At 32.2% G+C, this 19,676-nt stretch overlaps 1 protein-coding gene across 1 annotated transcript; it reads right to left on the minus strand.

The window, feature by feature from the left end:
• Nucleotides 1–3,654: 3,654 nt before the first annotated feature.
• Nucleotides 3,655–12,194, minus strand: LOC122582957 (receptor-like serine/threonine-protein kinase ALE2). The gene is made up of 7 exons (XM_043755392.1): nucleotides 12,122–12,194; nucleotides 10,322–10,441; nucleotides 8,845–9,213; nucleotides 8,156–8,410; nucleotides 7,026–7,418; nucleotides 5,738–5,972; nucleotides 3,655–4,442 (listed from the first exon to the last, which is right to left on the minus strand). Exons 1-7 carry the CDS (start codon nucleotides 12,192–12,194, stop codon nucleotides 3,785–3,787), a joined length of 2,103 nt encoding a protein of 700 aa, XP_043611327.1. The 3' UTR covers nucleotides 3,655–3,784.
• Between the last annotated feature and the right edge of the window lie 7,482 nt (nucleotides 12,195–19,676).

Consider the following 19,676-nt stretch of genomic DNA (forward strand, 5'->3'; position numbering starts at 1 on the left):
AACTTTAGATTGATTCATGGAATCCACGTGTTGTATCATTAATATTGCATCAATAAGAACTGAACATCAATAACTATATTTCGTCTTAAACGATGAACAATGAACACTATATCACGTCATAATCAATGTTGTAAATAAAAACATGGAAGGTAGTTTCTTTCTGTATGGTTATAGTGGTCAAAAAAGTTATTTAAATAAAACATGTTAGCTGCTTCAATCGTTTCTAAGCAAGAAATTGTGTCGAATGTTGTCTCAAGTGGATAGCAACCTATTACTCGAAGGTGGAAGAACAACTCATTCTAACTTTGCTATTAACGAAACATTATTTTGTTGTATTCGTCCTAATAGTGATTCTGTTAATTTAATATATAAGATAAAACTCAATATTCGGAGATGAAGCCCCCATCATAAGCATTTGAATCCTTGGAAAAAATTAGTTTTTGTGGTGATTTTACACAAGTGTAACAATTAAAATGTAAACAATGTTTGAAAATTTTGATTTTGGACAAGAATGAAAACGTTATGAATATCACGAAAAATGCTATCTATAAGGAGGTTTTGACCCATTTATAATTCAAATTATGTTTTTAAGTACCCTATGATTAAATCCTTTTACTTTTCCAACTTTTTCTTTGTAATAAGATTTAATATCTTCCATTTTGTTGACAATTTTGTTTGAATCTACACAAACGACTATTTTATGACTTATAATCAGAGGCGGTACCTAAAAAAATCCCTGAGGGAAAAAATTAAAAAGTTAATGAAAAATAAATCTAAAATGGTGCAAAACGTTAAAACCTAACATTTAGAAATATATGAAAAATTTTAAAATACAAGATAAAATTTAAATTTTAAGGGGGGCATTGAACCCCACCCCACCCCCATTGCCTATAAACATTTACATCAACTTCTACGACTCTTTGTATTATATATCATTTACGATAAATTAATAAAAAAATAAGGTATAAATGTGTAACGCATTAAACTAACCTAGTTGTATATTAGCACTCTTCCATGCCGTATTCTCAAAAAATCTGCAAGTACTATACAACCCCTTCAAAGATTTAAATTATGCATACCAAAATCTATACGTGACAAAGAATCATAAGGTCACACATAACTTGACAATAAGTGTAAAGCACTTAGTCATTCTGTCAACCCAACCATCTTTCAAACATGATCCATAAGCCAAACCAAACCCAAACCTTCCAACCCCAACAACAATAATCCAAACGCACAGACCTGTTGACCAAGTCACAGACAAAGAAGAAAAACAAAAACCAACATACTCAGACATAATAGCTATACACCCGATTCTGACACATTGACACCAAATGTCCTCCTTGTATCTCCAAAGAATTACCCAAGAAATGTATATCCCATACAGACTATGATTATCATTTCATCTAGTAATCAGTGTGCGTTAATCACAAGAAAAAGCTAATAAGTAATCAGTTTTTAAAAAAAGTCAAACAAGCACATATTTATGAATACAGTGTAACTGTATATGAAAAGTGAAAAAGGGACAGTTTTACTACATTACAACCTCATGTTCTACCCAAGTAAACTTACCATATGATCTAGTACCTAACCTCATTTAAGCATATAGTTTATACACTTTAACGACCAAAAGCCAAATCTTGAAGTCGTATATACTGTGTGACAGAACAATAAAAGTTTATTGTAAACAAATGCAGGGTAATTGCTTGATTTCAAAACCCATTTGCTCATACAGTTTTGTAGCATTGGCAAGAATTTAAAGTCTATTGGAAGATTCTGACTGACTGTTGACATCATTAATATATACAGCAGGTAGCCTAGAGATGTTGCAGGTGCCATGGCTGAATAAGGGTCAAGATCATTGACCTTTAAATTAGTCAAATAATGAGTCTATTGTGAGACCTCAGATACTCACAAAGCCCTCCAAAGTAAAGGTCACAATTTTGACATGCTTATTCTTGACGGGTTGGGTATTATCTCTGAAGTGTGTCAAGTGAGTAGCATTGCAAAAATTTACTAAAATGAAAACACATCAAAAGTTCCCAACATATACTTTTAGTGCCTTAGAATCATCTTTTCATTCTAAAATTAGATTGATTATCATATAAATACAAGTTTTTGTGATCATCTTTACTTAACTTATAGTCCAAAAATATTTATACACGAAACATAAGTGTTTTGGGCCACCCTAAACTGATGGTAAAAGATTACCTGTTTTTACCAAAACCAAACTTTAACTGGTTACCCAGCCTACGCGAACCAATTGTTTTGCCAATTCTAAATACCTCGCCAGTTAAAAAAGTGCACACCCACGAAGAGAACGTCTTGTCCTCAATAAAATAGCAGGTGACAAAGTCGCTTCATTATTCTAATGCCACAAATACTACTGGAAATATAAGGTTGGTGACTATTTAATGAAATGTTAAAATTTCACAATACAAGATCTAGGTCATTTATAACTTGCCATACAAAAATAGTTTATACTAGCTCTAATGATGTCAACCCATTTATGGTTACCTATGAACGGGTCAATTTGGTTTATGTTTTATCTCTACCAGATTAGAACTAGAAATGCATTTCTAGTCCTTCTATTTTCAACCGACGTTTCTATCTAATAATAACCAATGGATTTCCATTTAGACTTGTTTTAATAAAATGCGTATAAAAGGCGTGAACATGAAGTGAGAAGGCGTGAACTTGAAGAGAGACGTCAAAGAATGGAGGAGTCCGCACGAGTTTTTGAAAGGATGCATATGAGAAATGTATTGACACAGATGTTTGTCTCCGACTTTTAAAGGTGCTTGGTTTGGTTAATTTTCTCGTCTTTGAGACCTTGGTCCAAGGCTATAAGAACGGTATTAACCTTGTAATTATTATTTTTGAGACCTTGGCCCATGGCTATAAGAACGGTATTAACCTTGTGATTATTATTTTTGAGACCATGGCCCAAGGCTATAAGAACGATATTAACTTTCTGATTGTATTTCCAACTAAATACCACTCGCAGATTAAATACAAAGAAGTTCTTTTCAATACTGATTGGAACAATTGCAACTTAATGTCGGACCAAAGTTTGCACTCATTCATGTAACACAAAAGGTCCTCAAAAGATATTACTATATTAGTGAAGTGTGTACACGTTTGTATAAAGAATGCCATTAAATGGTATATCTAGGATTGCAACTATTTTAGCTATGTATAAAAGAATCTAGTTAATTATTTCCCATTGTGACCATCAAAGTTTACTAGATTGAATATCCATTGTTTTTCCACAGAATTCGCCGAGCCAAACACTTTTGGAACATGATTTTAAGGAACAAAACCACGCACCCGAGAGGCCCATTAAGGTTTAGAAAACTATTGGGACCGCTAAATTTGGAATACAATTTGTAATCCCAACTCCTAAGCGATTCGGATCGCCTGCTCTAGAACGAAGATTGTGGGCACTCTAGTGATCCCTACTGTGACTATGGACCACACGAACCTACCACATTTCCAACCAAAAGGAATACAAAAATGAAAAAGTTAGACAAATCAGACAATAGATGATGTTCAACAAAGATGTTATAAACTCAACTTCTTGTCTGAAATGTAAAAACCAATATATTGTTTAGAGTCAACTAAACTAAAAAAATCAACATATTCATTCCATTCATTCTGTTCTATTCTTTCTATTCCCTATAATGAGGGACATCTCTTCATACAATACAACCCAGCCCAAACCTATTTTACCTCCAAAACCTGAGTTTATACATTTTCCAGTTCTGTACATTTCCAAAACAAACTAAAAATAAAAACCTTCACTCCAACAAGGCTTTGAAGGATGCCTACTCCCACCATGTTCACTCATACTTCCTGTTAATCTGTATAACCCTGACCTGATTCGGCCCGTCCTAAGCGGGCCGGACCTATTTTCAAGACCAGTGATAGCAGAATCCTCGTCCACTTCATTAGAACTCGAGTTATAGGCCATTGTTGTAAAGAGAGGAGAAGCATTGTCATATAATAAACGCCGCGATACTTCTCCACCGGTGTTCCACCAGCTGCCATCACCTTTAGAGTCGGATTCTACTGCAGAAGAGTCCCGTTGAGTAGTGGTGTCATCTTTTTCATTGTATATGAGTTTCAGTGCTTGGACTACTTCACCCATGAATGGTCTTTGAGCCACCTCAGGGTGCACACACATGGAAGCTATTGCAGCCACTTTAGCCATGTCCTTGAAGTCGCAGGTACGGGCAAGGGTTGGGTCGACTAAGCGGTGAAGACCTTCTTCGGTTGTGAGAAGCGAGCGAGCCCAAGTCACGAGATTTTCTTCACCAGAAAATTGAGACATGTCTACTGGTTTTCTTCCTGAGAGTAGCTCTAATAACACGACCCCATAACTGTAGACATCACTTTTGACCAGGAGATGGCCCGTCATGGCATATTCGGGGGCCACATAACTGTAACGTATTAAATAATTTGCAAGGACAATTCAGTCAATATAAGTATAAGCATATAAATCTCAAGTCAAAGACTTTATTAGGAACAATTTACTTTGACTAGGGGTGTTGACTATCCTGTCTAAACATGAGCCCAAACTCTGAGCTTAAACAAGCCTTTGAGCATATACGAGACACTTGGTATGTATTTTTTCAACAAACTAAATATAGACTATAGTCTAGAGATGACAACATTTACTTATGAATGGTTCATTTGGATTACATTTCATCTCTGAGAGGTCAAATGCCTGTACTAGAAAAAAACGTTGATACATCGACTTAAATGAAAACGGGTCAAATGGTGATCAAGAAAAATGTCCAAGGTATATCTTATTGCATAGAACCTCCTAAATAATATTATTAAACAGAGAATATGATACGAACCCATCCCATAATAGGCTCGTATCATGCCATAAGTTAGGTGTAGAACTCACTCCCAAAAGCTAGCTCAAAGGAGGAGGGGACACCTAGGCTTATAAACCACCAACCAATCCGATACTTGGCCGAGATGGGATCATATCAATACCCCACCCTTTAAAGAGCAAACGTCCACGTTGGTCACGGTTGGCACCCTTCTCCTTGGGTCCAAGCCACCACTCCAAGTGTTGGAACCTCGAAAGGTAGGGCTGGCTCTGATACCAATTGATACGAACCCATCCCATAATAGGCTTGTATCATGCCATAAGTTAGGTGACTAGGTGTAAAACTCACTCCCAAAAGCTAGCTCAAAGGAGGAGGGGACACCTAGGCTTATAAACCACCAACCAATCCCATACTTGGCCGATGTGGGATCATATCAGAATAACATATATGACACATTAACTGATGATAAAATTTTCGGTGACAAAAGCGAGCCCTACTACACTCTTACTGTATCGATCCATACCAAAAGGGTATTTATGCACCTACCAAATTATTTCATACACCATACATAACATTGCACAACGGCACACAACAAACATAGTGTTTTAGGAACTAATTATGGTGTACAAAAAATCTCCCATAATACTTGTTAGACACAAACCCCTTTGACATGTTACCCAACCCGCTGATGTGTCATTCTAGTCTAACAAACTTAGGTTCTAACAGCTGAATGAACTGAATGAAAGCACAAAATTCACTGACACAGGTAAAACTTTAGGCAAGCTGAGTGAAATTCACCCATAACTTTGACAGTTTGCAAATACCAATTGAGACACAACTAAAATTCATTATTACGTGTATATATAACTGGAAAGCAAAAATAAGAAATATACCCGAAAGTTCCCATGACTCGCGTAGAGATATGACGATTTCCATCTGTAGCTTCCCTTGCCAACCCAAAATCTGATAACTTAGGAGTAAAGTCATCTTCTAGCAAGACGTTGCTGGCCTTGAAATCACGATGAATCACACGAGGATTAGAATCTTCATGAAGATAAGCCAACCCTCTTGCTGCACCAAGCGCAATCTTTAATCGGGCATCCCAATCAAGGGGTCCTTTTTGCTTATCTACACGTGAAATGCAGATGAATGGATGAATTTTGGATTTTGACATTGTTATGTTGTGTAATCAGCAACAAAGCATGTAGCAATAATTACAATCAAATAACCACAACTACTATATTCTTCACAAGTTCAGATGACTTGGGGCCACTCTGGTGCAACTTTGAGAGCCTGACATTCCGTTGGAAAAACCTAGAGGTACCAAGCCATTTACTTATGAATGGATCGCCTTTAGGTTATGTTTATTTCTAATGGGTCAAAGGTGTAAAACTAAAATATATGGCTTAATAGGAACATGCCAAACAGGTCGAATGTGGTCCATAGTTTTATTATGGCATAATACCTCCTAGATATAGGGGCTATTAACAGGTAGAGCTTTGAGTGAATTATTCAAACTCGGTCTCAAACTTGGCTGGTTTGAGCCAAGCTAGACTCCAAAAATGAAGCTTATAAACTTTCAGCTCGAGTTCTTATTGAGCTTTTCAAGCCTCGTATAACATATGTATGTATATATATTTAAATAAAACCATATTTTATATACACTAATTACTTAAATTTATATCGTTTATTTTATTAAACTTTGTTAAATTGGAATTTGACTTTTCATGACTTTTTTTAAATATTTTTCCATTTTAAGTCTTTTTCATATGTACTTGAAAGAAAAGCTTTGAGCTTTACAGGCCAAACTCAAGCCTTTCACGGTTTATTTTTCGAGAGGAGTTTGAGTGCATCATTAAACTCATGAGCTATCAAGCCTTGCTCCAGCCTAGGATAAATTTTTGAGACACGTTCAAGCCTTGTCGAATTTGAGCGTAGTTTGGAACATTGACTGCCTAAATCGTTTTATAAGATTATTATGATCATAATTATGAGTATTTATTGTAACCATATATGACACACTGCCTATTTATGTAAAAAAAAACTTCACTACGTTGGAGACAGATGTAAAAGGTCAACTGACCCATACCAAGAACTAGCCCTTTTCACCATTGCCCAACCCATACGGCCCAAACATTTTGCCACCCATAACAAAAAACCATGCAAAGAGAAATAGCATACCGTGCAAATGAGATTCAACGCTGCCATTTGGAACGAGCTCATATACCAAGCATCTCGTATGTCTTTCCATGCATATACCAATCAGTTTAACAAGGTTACGGTGATGCAACCGGCTTAACAGCTCAACTTCTGCAATAAACTCATGGTCTCCATTCTGGTTATTATCTCTATAAAGCAATTTCACGGCAACTTCTGTTCTATCTTCCATGATCCCATGATATACACACCCAAAACCTCCTACACCCAAGACTTTTTTTGAGCTGAATTTCTCAGTGGCTTTCTCTAACTCACATAGTGCAAACCTCTTAACAGATAGAACAGAATCGGGCATGGTGAAAATAACAGATGCCAATGTGGAACTTGCTTTATCACTTGATAACAATGTTCCAAGACCTACAACACAGAATAGGTACAGTTAATGTAAATTATCTACATAAAGTGATGACTTAAAACATTCACTAAAAGTAATGAAGGGGTCTCATTTCTATTATCACATTTCCAAAGGGGAATGGTATTAGAATTTAGAGGCGGCCCTTTTGACCCGTTTACTAGTGAAGTCTTTTGGATTACAAATTATCTTTATAAAGTCAAACTGACAAAATTATGCATATATATACATATACATGTATGTAACTTAATCGGAAACTTGTCAATGTGTCATACAGGTTGAAAGGCATACAAAGGGTCTATTTATGCATAAAGCATATTAAATTTTAAATATATTTATTCAAAATACTATATACTATTGAAATATTATAAGTTATGTATCACATTTGACACGCTAGCCATATACTAAAGAAACATAAGTTCAACAAAAAGTGACTATGACATCACAACCTGAACTGACACCTTGCAACCCCTACCAAAAAATTAAATATTTGACTAGTACATGTAATGACCAATAAGACAACCCATTTTTTTGCACCTCTAGATATCATCATAAAATATGTGCAAAGAAACAGAAAAAGGTCAGCGGTGTATGTCAAATGATAAAAAAGTTTGGGAACTTACAAGCTGGCACTTAGATTGAGTCTAAACAAAATGTGGAAACCAATTTAAGTCATACTTTCTTTTTTTTTAAATGATGCGCTACTTTTACAAGTGGAATTCTACAAAAGTTACCGTCTTACCACATCGCTTGTTAGCAGACAATGTAAAATCAGGTCCCGCGGCATTTGCTGGACTACACACCTTTCTGTACTTCAAGATAACAAAAACCGCACAGCAAACAATCAAAAGAACTAGTGCAGACAAAGCAATCACAACAATGGTTGTGGAGTTCAGCTTCTGACTTTTGTCCTTAAAATGTACAGTTATGGGGAATTCTTGGGTCTCAAGACTTCTGCTTGGTCCAATATTGGGGACGTTTGGTGCAGTAGGAAGTCCTGTTTGTAGCAGTTTATGAGTAGATACCATATGATTAAACAATAACAATAAAGTTAAAAACAGAGGTAGTAAGCGAACCAATTCATCAAGAAATAGGTTGATTTGGGCTGATAATTAACCTATAGCAGGTCAATTGGGTGAACTACTGCATTTAACTAGAACTAAGAACTGAAACAGGTCAGATGTATATGCTGGTCAAAGTTACATTGTTAAAATTCTTACAACATCTTAAATTGATTCATCGGGAAAAAAAAAGGTTGGTATTTTGATGATATATCTTTTCGTACTCGAATAAAATAATCAAGTAGTTATAACATTTTGAAACAGACAAATGATTGTTTTCAGGTCGGCCCAGACCAACAAGTTTTGACCCTTTATCAACCCGCCTGACCAGCCCATATTGCCAGTTATAGTAAAACACTTGAAACTTTACCTGGATATATAACATATACCACTTCGTAATCTCCAAACAGAGTTCTATTCAGAGAGAGTTTTTTGCACCAAAACCTCTCATAAGTGAGTAAAGCAGTCAAATTATCGAATCTTTCTACCAAAGGTACCAAGTTTACATCAATTACTGTTTTTTCCTGGTTTTGGCTATCAGAACTGGCACCCAATATAACCACTTGACTTTGAGTCAAATACGCGCCTTTTGCAATCTCAATCGCTAGTTCATTGACGAGTGGAAAAACAGCATATACTGATACTTCTAGAAGAAGTCTGACTTTCATTGGATAAACACAACCACAAGGTGTACTACTAGGAGTCAAAGTAAGTGGTTCCTCACACTTTTTACAGCTACCTGCCAATAATACAATGAAGTAAATTATCTCTGAACAGCTGAAATTTTGAACAGATGTAATGCATGAAAATTGTAAACCCCGGTAGGTAAAGAAGGTTGGTGAAAGCTTGTTAATGACGTGCTTAGCATTTTTATTAACGGTCCACTGTTGGTGTCTTAAGCAGCATTTCTTTTGGTTCAGAGTAGAGGTGGCAAGATGCGTGTATGTGGTTTGGGTAGCACGTCAGATAGGTTGAAAGTTGAAACGCATCACTTTTAGTACGGTTCAGAATGGACCAGTTTAACCTACAAACTAGTGTCCCTTTGTTTCGAGGGCAATGAGGGATTGACAAAAATTGTCTATTTGGCAGGCACATGGATTGTTCATTTACTTGTGTTAGTACATAATTATCCTTTAAATCTGCATGGTTATCATCAACTTAATTTCTTTAGGTTCATTTTCCTTGTTTAAGCTTATTGTGGCTTTTGTAGTGTTTATGGATATCATGTTTTCTAATAAAACTAGGTTATAGAACCTGAATATAACTGTTGGCATTGCAATTACGATACCAAATCATGCTTCTTTAAAGATTTAAATCTGTCAATCCATCCATTTCTTATTGAAGTACAAAAGTTGGACTCCTATTGATTTTCAGCGAGAAAACAAGTCAACAACAATCAGCATCCTTGTAAACAACATCAAAGATGAATTTAGGCAAGGAGTTCCACACGGGAATCTAAGGTAAAAACCAATAAACCTCCAAAAGATTAATATGTATACAATCTTTATCACCCACATAATAAGAATTTTGCTCCACGTAGTCCTTGGTCCTATTTTGATAAGTGGAGGTGGCAATTTCTGCCAATTTACTTATAACAAATATAATCTAAATATTAGCATATAAAAAAGTGAATCAAACAAGATGAAAGTTGCTGTAAGTATATTTTAGTGCATAGACCTCCTAAATCATTGTCTGACAAATAAGTTGTTTGACTTGCTACTTATTCACAATAAGTACAATATGAAGACAAAAAGTGTATTTGATCAAAGTAACCAGCTTCAACTAATAAGTTAGCAATGTCACATGAAATGTAGATTTATTATTGTAATAAAAAGGTAAAAAAATACCTGGTACAGAGGATGGAGATGGGGAGACTGCATGAGTTCTTGTCCTATTAGAATGATGACGATGATGATTGTGTCGGTGATGTAGCAGCGTACTGCTATCACTAGGACCAGCAACAGCACCTAACACAGATAACTATTATGAGAAACGGCTAAAAATCGGAAAAAGGTCAGAAATCTGTTAGGTTAAGCTGTTAAGGTAAATTTAGACTCAGAAACTTCTGTAAATAGGCAAATAGCTAATTATATAGTTTTTATATCTTAACATAAATAGCAACAAAAGAAATCAATAATTTGTTTTTAAGATTGCAACAACAAAGCAACATGCTTGCAGAGCACGCTAACCCTACCAAATAGTATTTATGTTTGCAGCCTTGAAGATTCAACATTATCGAAAAAGTTGCTACTGTAAACGCACATCAAAAAGTAAAAAACAAAACAAACAAAAAAAAAACTTTTCTTAAAATATAAGACAAAAACAAGCGTTGGAATCATCTATAAATTGGAATTATTCAAACCAGCTTTGTTCTACATAGAAGATGATCTGGATGATGCATGTTCCATTCCCAAGAGCAAGTCCAGAGGCTCAATCAAATTCGTTAAAATGAAAATAGCCATGGTGAGGCTTCAAAAGGGTTTGGAAGTGATAGTAAAAATAATAATTGATCGTGTCATTTCATTAAAGGAAACTCTTGATGTATAGCAGCCTCAATCACGTGACACGAGACAATGACCAACTTGACTAACAATCCACTCATTTCATTAATGAGGTTAGAGTAGAAATCGAGGAGCCACTAGGAAAAGCAAAGCAGGACACAGGCGAGCCTAATTATTAATCATATCTTGTATCTATCTCAAACCTAAAACAAAAAATGAACATGCAAAATAAGGCCCACCGTATGCTACTATATACAAGGTAGCATGTTCACAATGTGGAACAAAGTGGGAATAAATCTTCCATTTTAGGTGACGCTACTAACTCACATCCAGTAGATGAGTGCGATAATAAGACAAGTTCACAACTTCACTTTTTTGCGTATGTTTAGAGTTTCTAACGAAAAGTAAAAACATTAAAAAATTAGTAATGTAACTGCTTCCAGTTAAATCGATAAGGAGTAACCTAGATGGTCTGAAACTATAAACTACTGATTTGTTTAGAAATAATGCCCAAGCTGGTGGTTAGATTCTGAAGCTAGAAATTGGGGCTTTTTTTCAACATTCACTTTCAGTATCTTGAACTTTTTAAGGTTTTAGTCGCTACTAATAAGCCCCCGCAAAAACAAAACGTAACCTACATGCCCTCTGCCAAACACTAAGGCACAATTCTTTCTTGATATAGAAAATACATAAAGCATTACCTAAAATGACCTATATTCCGTAACAGTATGATCCCGGTCATAAGTGAGTATATTCACTTTCCCTTTCCCTCGTCCGTAAACATCATCCAATCATAAAACCATAAAAACACTATCTACGAAACTCTTACACGAAAATAAAACCCTAAAGATAGTTGTAAAGCCTTATGGACGTTCTCGGTTGCTTATTTAAGAACTTTTCGCTATCGTTTACTCTTGCACCAGTCGAATCGATGACAAACGCTTTCGAAAAAACTATCTATTTTATAACGAATTATAATCACTTAAATATAAGCAAATCCTAAAACATCCAAATTTCTTACAAAATGTAAAAATAAAACCCTAAAGGATAGTTGAGAACATATATAGGTCAATATAAATTACTCGGTATAGCATATATATATATATAATAAAAATAATAAATAAAATAAAGTAATATGATTGTTACCGTGTGTAGTAACAGCAGCAGAATTGAAAGTGAGAAGATGAAGATTGAATAAAAGAAAAAAGATGAGAAGCATTTTCAGAATAATGCTACATTGATTGAACTTAAAAGCTTTTTATATTTATTTTTATAGATAGAAATTAATCAATAAATGTTTTTATCACAGCGAGATTCGATTAAAAAAATTACGTTACGGCGAGATTAAGAATAGAAAATATAGGTATTTAGGGCAAATGCAGATTTACAGTAGGAGAAGTACATTTTTTTATTATACATTTATATATGGAAGGCGAAAATTTAGAAGCGCGAATAGTTAGAGAGGGAAAGTATGTATGGTTTGGATTTTGATTGAGAATCAGGGGCGGGGTTTTTACAAGTGTGGGCTTGAGGTTGATACCACTATTTTAGTATTGGGTTTTGCTAAATACTAGTATACGATTGTCCGCGCATTATAGTGGTAAAAATTGACAATGTTTGAGTCGTTGACAATGTTAAAATCAAATCAAATTCTTAATCGGAATTTTTATTTGTGTGATGGCTTTTGATAAAAACAAACAAATAAACATTTGACAAACAAAAAAATTTTAATAAAGTCTGAAATTTTTGAAAGAATATTTCAGTGACAGTGTATAAATGGAAACAAAATTTTTAAATACGCTTTTTATATACGTAAAGTGCAACTCTAAGGTTTGCATTTAGCATTTTTCTTTGGTGTTATATTGCCTACTAGAGTAACTTATACCATGATAAGTAATTAATTATGACAAAATATTATAATTAAACTATTTGTTTATTTTTTAGAACGGCATAATTTTATTAATGAATAATCCACTAAAGGAGCTAGTTGCTTAAAAAATAAATATAAAGTTCTAGAAAAATACAAAGCAATAATTCTATACCCACCCCGCAACATTAACTGCAAGGTCTACAAAAAAAATACTGAACTCTCAACCAACGAAGGTCGAGCCATCAAATTTCACTTCGTGGTGTTTTTGATATAGTCTCAACCATGTCACGGGGATTAACAAACCAACCAAAAAGACCAACAAACAACTATTTGTATTATATTGTCATAAATAAAAAATGTAACTAGTAAATTTAGTGTACGAGATAATAATGTATACATTTATATGATTACTTGTTAAAATAGTAATAATTTTATTTAAATGTAGTTGTTAATAAATAAACATAAGAGAAGCTTCGGTTTAAATGCATAAAGCTTTTAAAAAAATTAATTTTTTTTATTGTTATTATTATTATTACTATAATCAATATTTATTGATGTATCTAATAGTAATCATTAAAATTAATTTAAACTATTAAATATCTAGAATATGTAAATACAATGTTTTTGTTAGATCATCATATATGTTTTATGACTTTGTTTCAAAATTTTGAATTAAATTAGTATTTGACAACCACTTTTTTTTATTCTCAGATCAATGCTACATCACTCATTCTTCATTTTCATATCCTATGATATATTGTTGCTACCGACATCCATTACTTACTTCTTAATTACCTTTTTCTCATTATTTTAACTATTTTCATTTAACTCGTACTTTTTTATAGATAAAAAAAAGATTTTATGGTGTAGTTAATAAACTCCAACTTTCCGAAAATATAAATATATACATTTATGATTTGCGTAAAAATAGTAAATATTAAGATTAGTTGTCTAGTTGATGAGTGTTTTATATCAATTTTGATAATTTAAGAAACTTAATGTTCATTAAGTACATGTACATCACAACTAATGGTATAAAGGAACTAATTCACAAATCCCATATAAAAATGTAGTGATGCAAGTCAAGTTCTATTCTCTACGCAAGATTTGATGATGCATCCGCGAAATGTTCCTCCCGATGGTGGCAATGTGGCATGGGGTGACACACTTATCAGTTCATATTGGCATGACACTCTCTTTAGAAGGAATTTAAGTAACACATAAGACTTAGGGTGTTTTGTAGATGTGAAATGTTTAAAAGCTCAAAGATATTATCTATATGACTATATTTCTTTATAAAATACATCATTTCTTTTTTAAAAACTTTTTATTTTTAAAAATCCAAAATACCCTTAACTTTCAACATGTTATCAATTCATACACTACATCTACCCAAATTATCCGCATAAACTTTTTCAACCTTGTATATCCAAACTAATTATCTTATTTATTCACAAATTTTAATATATCCACGTAATATACATATAATACTCTTAATGAAATTATTTATAAAAATAACTACAATACCTCATTTACATCAATTACTTTTAGCTTAACCACGCCGCAACTGCCACCATCATTGTCACCGTCGTCGTATTCTTGAGTACTCCTCTCATATGTATTGAGTATTATGTATGAATGAGGGAAATGTCTTGAAAATGTACTAGAAGTAAGTTTTGTTGATGTAACAACGTATTGGAATTGGAATATATTAGTTAATCCATTGATATTGTTGTACTAAGTTATAAAAATGTTAATGCTTTGTAGAAAAAGCCATAAAGAACATCATTATCTTTATTCTTTTATAACATTTATCCATTTATCATCTCACTCAGAAAGCGTTACACCATAGTATATGCGAAAATACGAAATTCACCCTAAGAAACATCATATACCTTGATATTCTAAAATATTTTTACTATCATCTTTACATCAGCATACACTACTCAACAATGTCACTACTTGTGGCCAAATTTAACATTAAGATCCTGGCCAAGATATTTAACAATTCTTATAGTTACTTTGTCATTGTCAAAAAAGTGTTGACAGTTAACAGGATCTTAAACTGAAGATATTAAGAACATCATAACGGCTATAATTCAAGGTACTAAAGATATGAAGACCTTTTAACGGCTAGAATTGGAAATTGAACACGTTTCAAAGGGTGATTCAGTTTTCCAAGAACTCAAACGCTTTATTTACTTAGTCATCCATGGAAGTCGGAATTGAAGAAAATATTCACATGTCAAAAGAGACTCAACGTTCACTTAACTAGTCCAAGCATGTTGATGAACGATATGCGGAAGATCCTAGATATTTTAGAATATTAGTTACTAGACTTTGCTTATAAATATAGTGTTTATGGTCGGTTTAGGCATACAATCTGAATCACTTGTACCCACACACACAGTTACTCACTCCTTTCACTTTTACTTACGATATTCACTTAGTCAATCGATCAAAACACCCTTTATTCATTGTATTGTGATCTTAAACCTATAACAATAAAAGAACTAAGGTAGGAACGATTGTTTCTTTCCGGGGTTTTTACCTAAAATTTCATAAAAGGATCAAGGGTTTTTCTCCGTCAACAAAATTCTAGTGTCACATACTTTATCGAAATTTCTTTATTTAATTGCTTATTCAAGATCATAGTCTTAATCTTGAGTCTTTATTATCTTAATCTTCATTGTCTGTACTTATTTTTCTTTTGAAATCATTTTTTAGATCACTATAAAGCTTTTCTGCATAAAATCTTTCATTCAAGACATTTTTTATTAGCATATATCTTATTCTATTTTAATATCACACACGCCTCACCTCACTTACAAATCTTTGGTTAGCAAATTATTTCGATTCTTTGTAGAAAGTTATCTTGGGTAATTTTTGCCCAAAACAATTATCACCACAAATGATCATTGTCACCACCACCTGTTACCGACACTACTAAACCGTCGTTGCCGTCACCCATTTCACGATGATCATGCTAGTTAATAATAAAAGTAAAAAAAGGAAAAGTTTATTCAAAATTATCCATTTATTTATCGAATAATTTATTATTATATAAATGAGTGTTAGTGTCACATTATTTCAAGGGAAAATAATCTGTACTACATACTTTATCTAAGCTTATGTACTGTCACATTAAAAAAAAGTTACATATTAAACATTTGAATTTGATAAACATACATAACCCCCGTGAATTATACATAACTCCCCCTGATTTTTACATAATCCTCACTGCTTTATCTAAGATATATACTGCATGTTTTACCTAACTTTTTCCCTTATTTCAATATTACTTCAATAATATTAGTTCCATGAGAAAGTCTTGATAAGTATACATGAAGCATTCGAAATTTTTAAGTATATGTACGACTATGTATAAACACCCCCAAAAAATAGTAATTTAATAAGAGGTGAACATTGTCTCCAATGGATTATGTGTTTTAGAAAGATCGATAAAATAAAAATGTTAGCAATACTCATTAACACGATATTAGTCCTAGTTTGTCTAAAGTTAAATATACAGGCATAAATCCTAGGAGGACATCGAAGAACATCTTTACACCATCTTTTATTCGGGAAAGAGAACTACTACTCATTCTATCAATAGTATATACCCCCGTCTCCATACTAATAGTTTCAAATTTCAAATTATTAACTACTTTTAGAGACTTAGCTAACCTACTTAGTTGATCATGTGTTTGATTTATGACAAGAAAGAAAAAATAACTTTTTTACGTAATATATCTTTACGTGAGATTGCACGCATTAGCTACTTTTATAGACCTAATTAACCTAGAACTCTAGAAGTATCTAATTTAGACAAGTATTATGATATCGTGCTATTCAAGTTAAATAAAATATGAATACCATTGGACTGTGTTTGTGGTAAGAAAAAACCCAAATTTCAATCTTTATAGATAGATGCCAAGTATGCAAAACGTGGATAAATATTACACATTTATGTTTGAATATATACAAACCGATAGAATAACTGGTAAATATGTCTTGATGGTTATTTACCAGTTATTTTATCGGTTTGTCTATATTCAAACGACGTTAATAACGTGTGGAATTAACATGACGAATTTATAATGGAAAGTTTTAGATTTACTATTTAAAATTATTTAAGAGTCATACTCAAATTTGGTTGTAAAATAAAAAAATTAAATGTTGGTAAAAACAAGAAACAAACAAAAAAAAAATTGGTGGTCAAACTTTGAAGGTAGAAAACTAAAAGCCAACCTACTGATGTGAAGTAAAATTAAAAAAAAAATCGTTGTAAAAATATGATAGTGAAAAAGTATACTACAGTATTTAACCAAAAATCTTTTTAACTAGGATAATAACTAGATTATAACCCCGTGTAATACGCGGGGAATATATATATATATATAACTAGGTTTTTGACCCGCGCGATGCGCGAGCTGTATAAAAAACTATATAATACACTTTATATATGAAGAAACGATAGCAAACATATTTCATTAGAATTACGTGATGTGAACTATATAAATAGTTTAGTAACATATAAACATATGGTTGAACAGAAATAGATTCAACCAAAAGCTTGACAAAATATGAACTTAAAGAGATAGAAGGACTTAAGCTATTAAGTTATACTTTAAATTATCATTAAGAATTTAGTAATATGTTTTTCTTCTAGTAATTCTAGTAATTTGCCTTTTATTGCCACTAAATGATCTACATCTAGAACATGTATCATGTAGTCGTCTTGTTACAACAGAACTCAAAGACATACAATTTGATCCTTAATGTAGAGTGACAATTCCACTACATTTCTCTCCAAAAAAGTTAAAAGTCACATGAAAAATTACAATTGGCTGGATATATAATTCAAAGAGGATAATTTGACTATGCCTTATGTGTTGAATGTTCTTCTTAACATCCAAAAAGTAAAACAGTTATATTCATTTGAAGGTGTTGCTGCGATTTTTAGAAATGGATTATCAACACCATGGTGGTTTTAATTTTTGTTTAATCTAATTGACTAATCCAGAAGAGGTAGAATGTGCCGTTCCAAAAGAGAAAGAAAAAGAAAGTTAGGATGTAGAATTTGGTTTAAGGGTGGGGTAGGTCTCGGACTCCGGGTGATTTACAATTACTTGAATTTATATGACTCAATTTTTTTTTGGGGTTTTACTAAACGAAACCCTAATGGTTTTTGTTAAAATGTATTAATTAGTTGTACGTTTACCATAAAACCCATCTTATTTGTACTTACCGGCTATTGGCAAAGAAGAAGGTATACACCAAGGTAGTTTTTATACTTAAAAGAGGATATTGTTTATTAAAACAAAAGGTTTAAATTTGGAACACATATTCAAGGTGTAGTTAATATAATATTAAGATTTATGAGTTTCGATGTTATCTTTTAACTAATTAAATCTATTTTTTACACTTAATTTATTTTATTTATTTGTTTTATTTTTATATATTCATATAGTTTTAAAAACTTTCATATAATCATCATAAGAAAAAAAAAGAAAAGAACTTTATGTAATGTTGAATAAAAAAGATAATGAAATATCATTAGGTATAGACGTTATTTTTTAGTTAAAGAGAATATATCATTTTATCTAATTTGAAGATCTTAGATTTCTACAATATATTTATTTATTAATTAATATATATAAGTTCATTTTTTTTTCTAAATATATAGTTTATTTTTGAAAAAAATATGGAGTTGACACATAGGATAAAATCCTATGTAGCATTTTTTCAATATAGTTTTAGATTGCAAGAGGGCTTTAAAAAACTTGGTTAACTACTTTTTTATAAGAATTATAGATATATAACTAATGACATGTTGAATTTGGTAAAAATTGAACCACTAAAAAAAACGTGAACTTAGATTGATGGTCGTTGAGATTCTGGTTAAAGGTGACCGACCGGTTGAAAAAATGAATACATCATCTATTAGAGGTTTTGCTAAGTAATGTTTCTGTTTGATTGGATGTCTTTTATGCATCCGAATATGTCTGTATTGTTTGTACTTGAGCTTTAACGTTTTGTTTGAATAATTTAGTTATTTATAAAATTTACTAACCAATTAAATTACCGATCTATACATCACATGTTGTATGCTAATCTAACTTAAAGTTATGCATAATATCTTTAAGATTTTTATACAACTATTTTTTTGATACATAATTGTGATAGCTTATTATAGATTTTATTTTTTTTTTCCAATTCTTCATTAACTTAAAAATTGTTGAGTAATTATTGAAAAGTTATGTCAATTTGTGTGTCGTACCGATTAAAAAGAAAATTTTATTAAATAAAAAGTCAAAAATTGATTTTAAATATGAAAAATAATATAAAATTGTAAAAATAATTAGTTTCCATAATTATATATTAAATAACTTTAATAAATAATGTCTACAAATTTACATTAGAAAATAAAAATTATTTAATTTATTGAATTAAAATTAAATCTAAAAAAATTAAAAAAAGTATATGACATCATCGTTTTGATCTAATGGTTGTAATTAAAAGTTGAACTTTATTCTAAGCGTCCAAACTTCTCTATTTTAGAATTAAGGTTTCTTTTTATTGTAAAATTAGTTTCGATTCAGACGTGTTGAAGACAATTTTAACCAACAAATTACTGGACCTCCAATTCCATCCTCATAGAAAATACCTTTAGATGAGAAAAGAGTCAAACCTGAGACCTTGGGGAAAACTCACCTCCGGGTCCACATAGTGGATTTAGAAGATACCATATATATTTAGATTTAGATTTAGAGATATAAAAGTAAAAATAAAAATATAGAAAAAAAAGTAGAAAAAAAAATAAAAAAT

This window comes from Erigeron canadensis, chromosome 9 (assembly GCF_010389155.1).
Source record: "Erigeron canadensis isolate Cc75 chromosome 9, C_canadensis_v1, whole genome shotgun sequence".
NCBI classification, from domain to species: Eukaryota; Viridiplantae; Streptophyta; class Magnoliopsida; order Asterales; family Asteraceae; genus Erigeron; species Erigeron canadensis.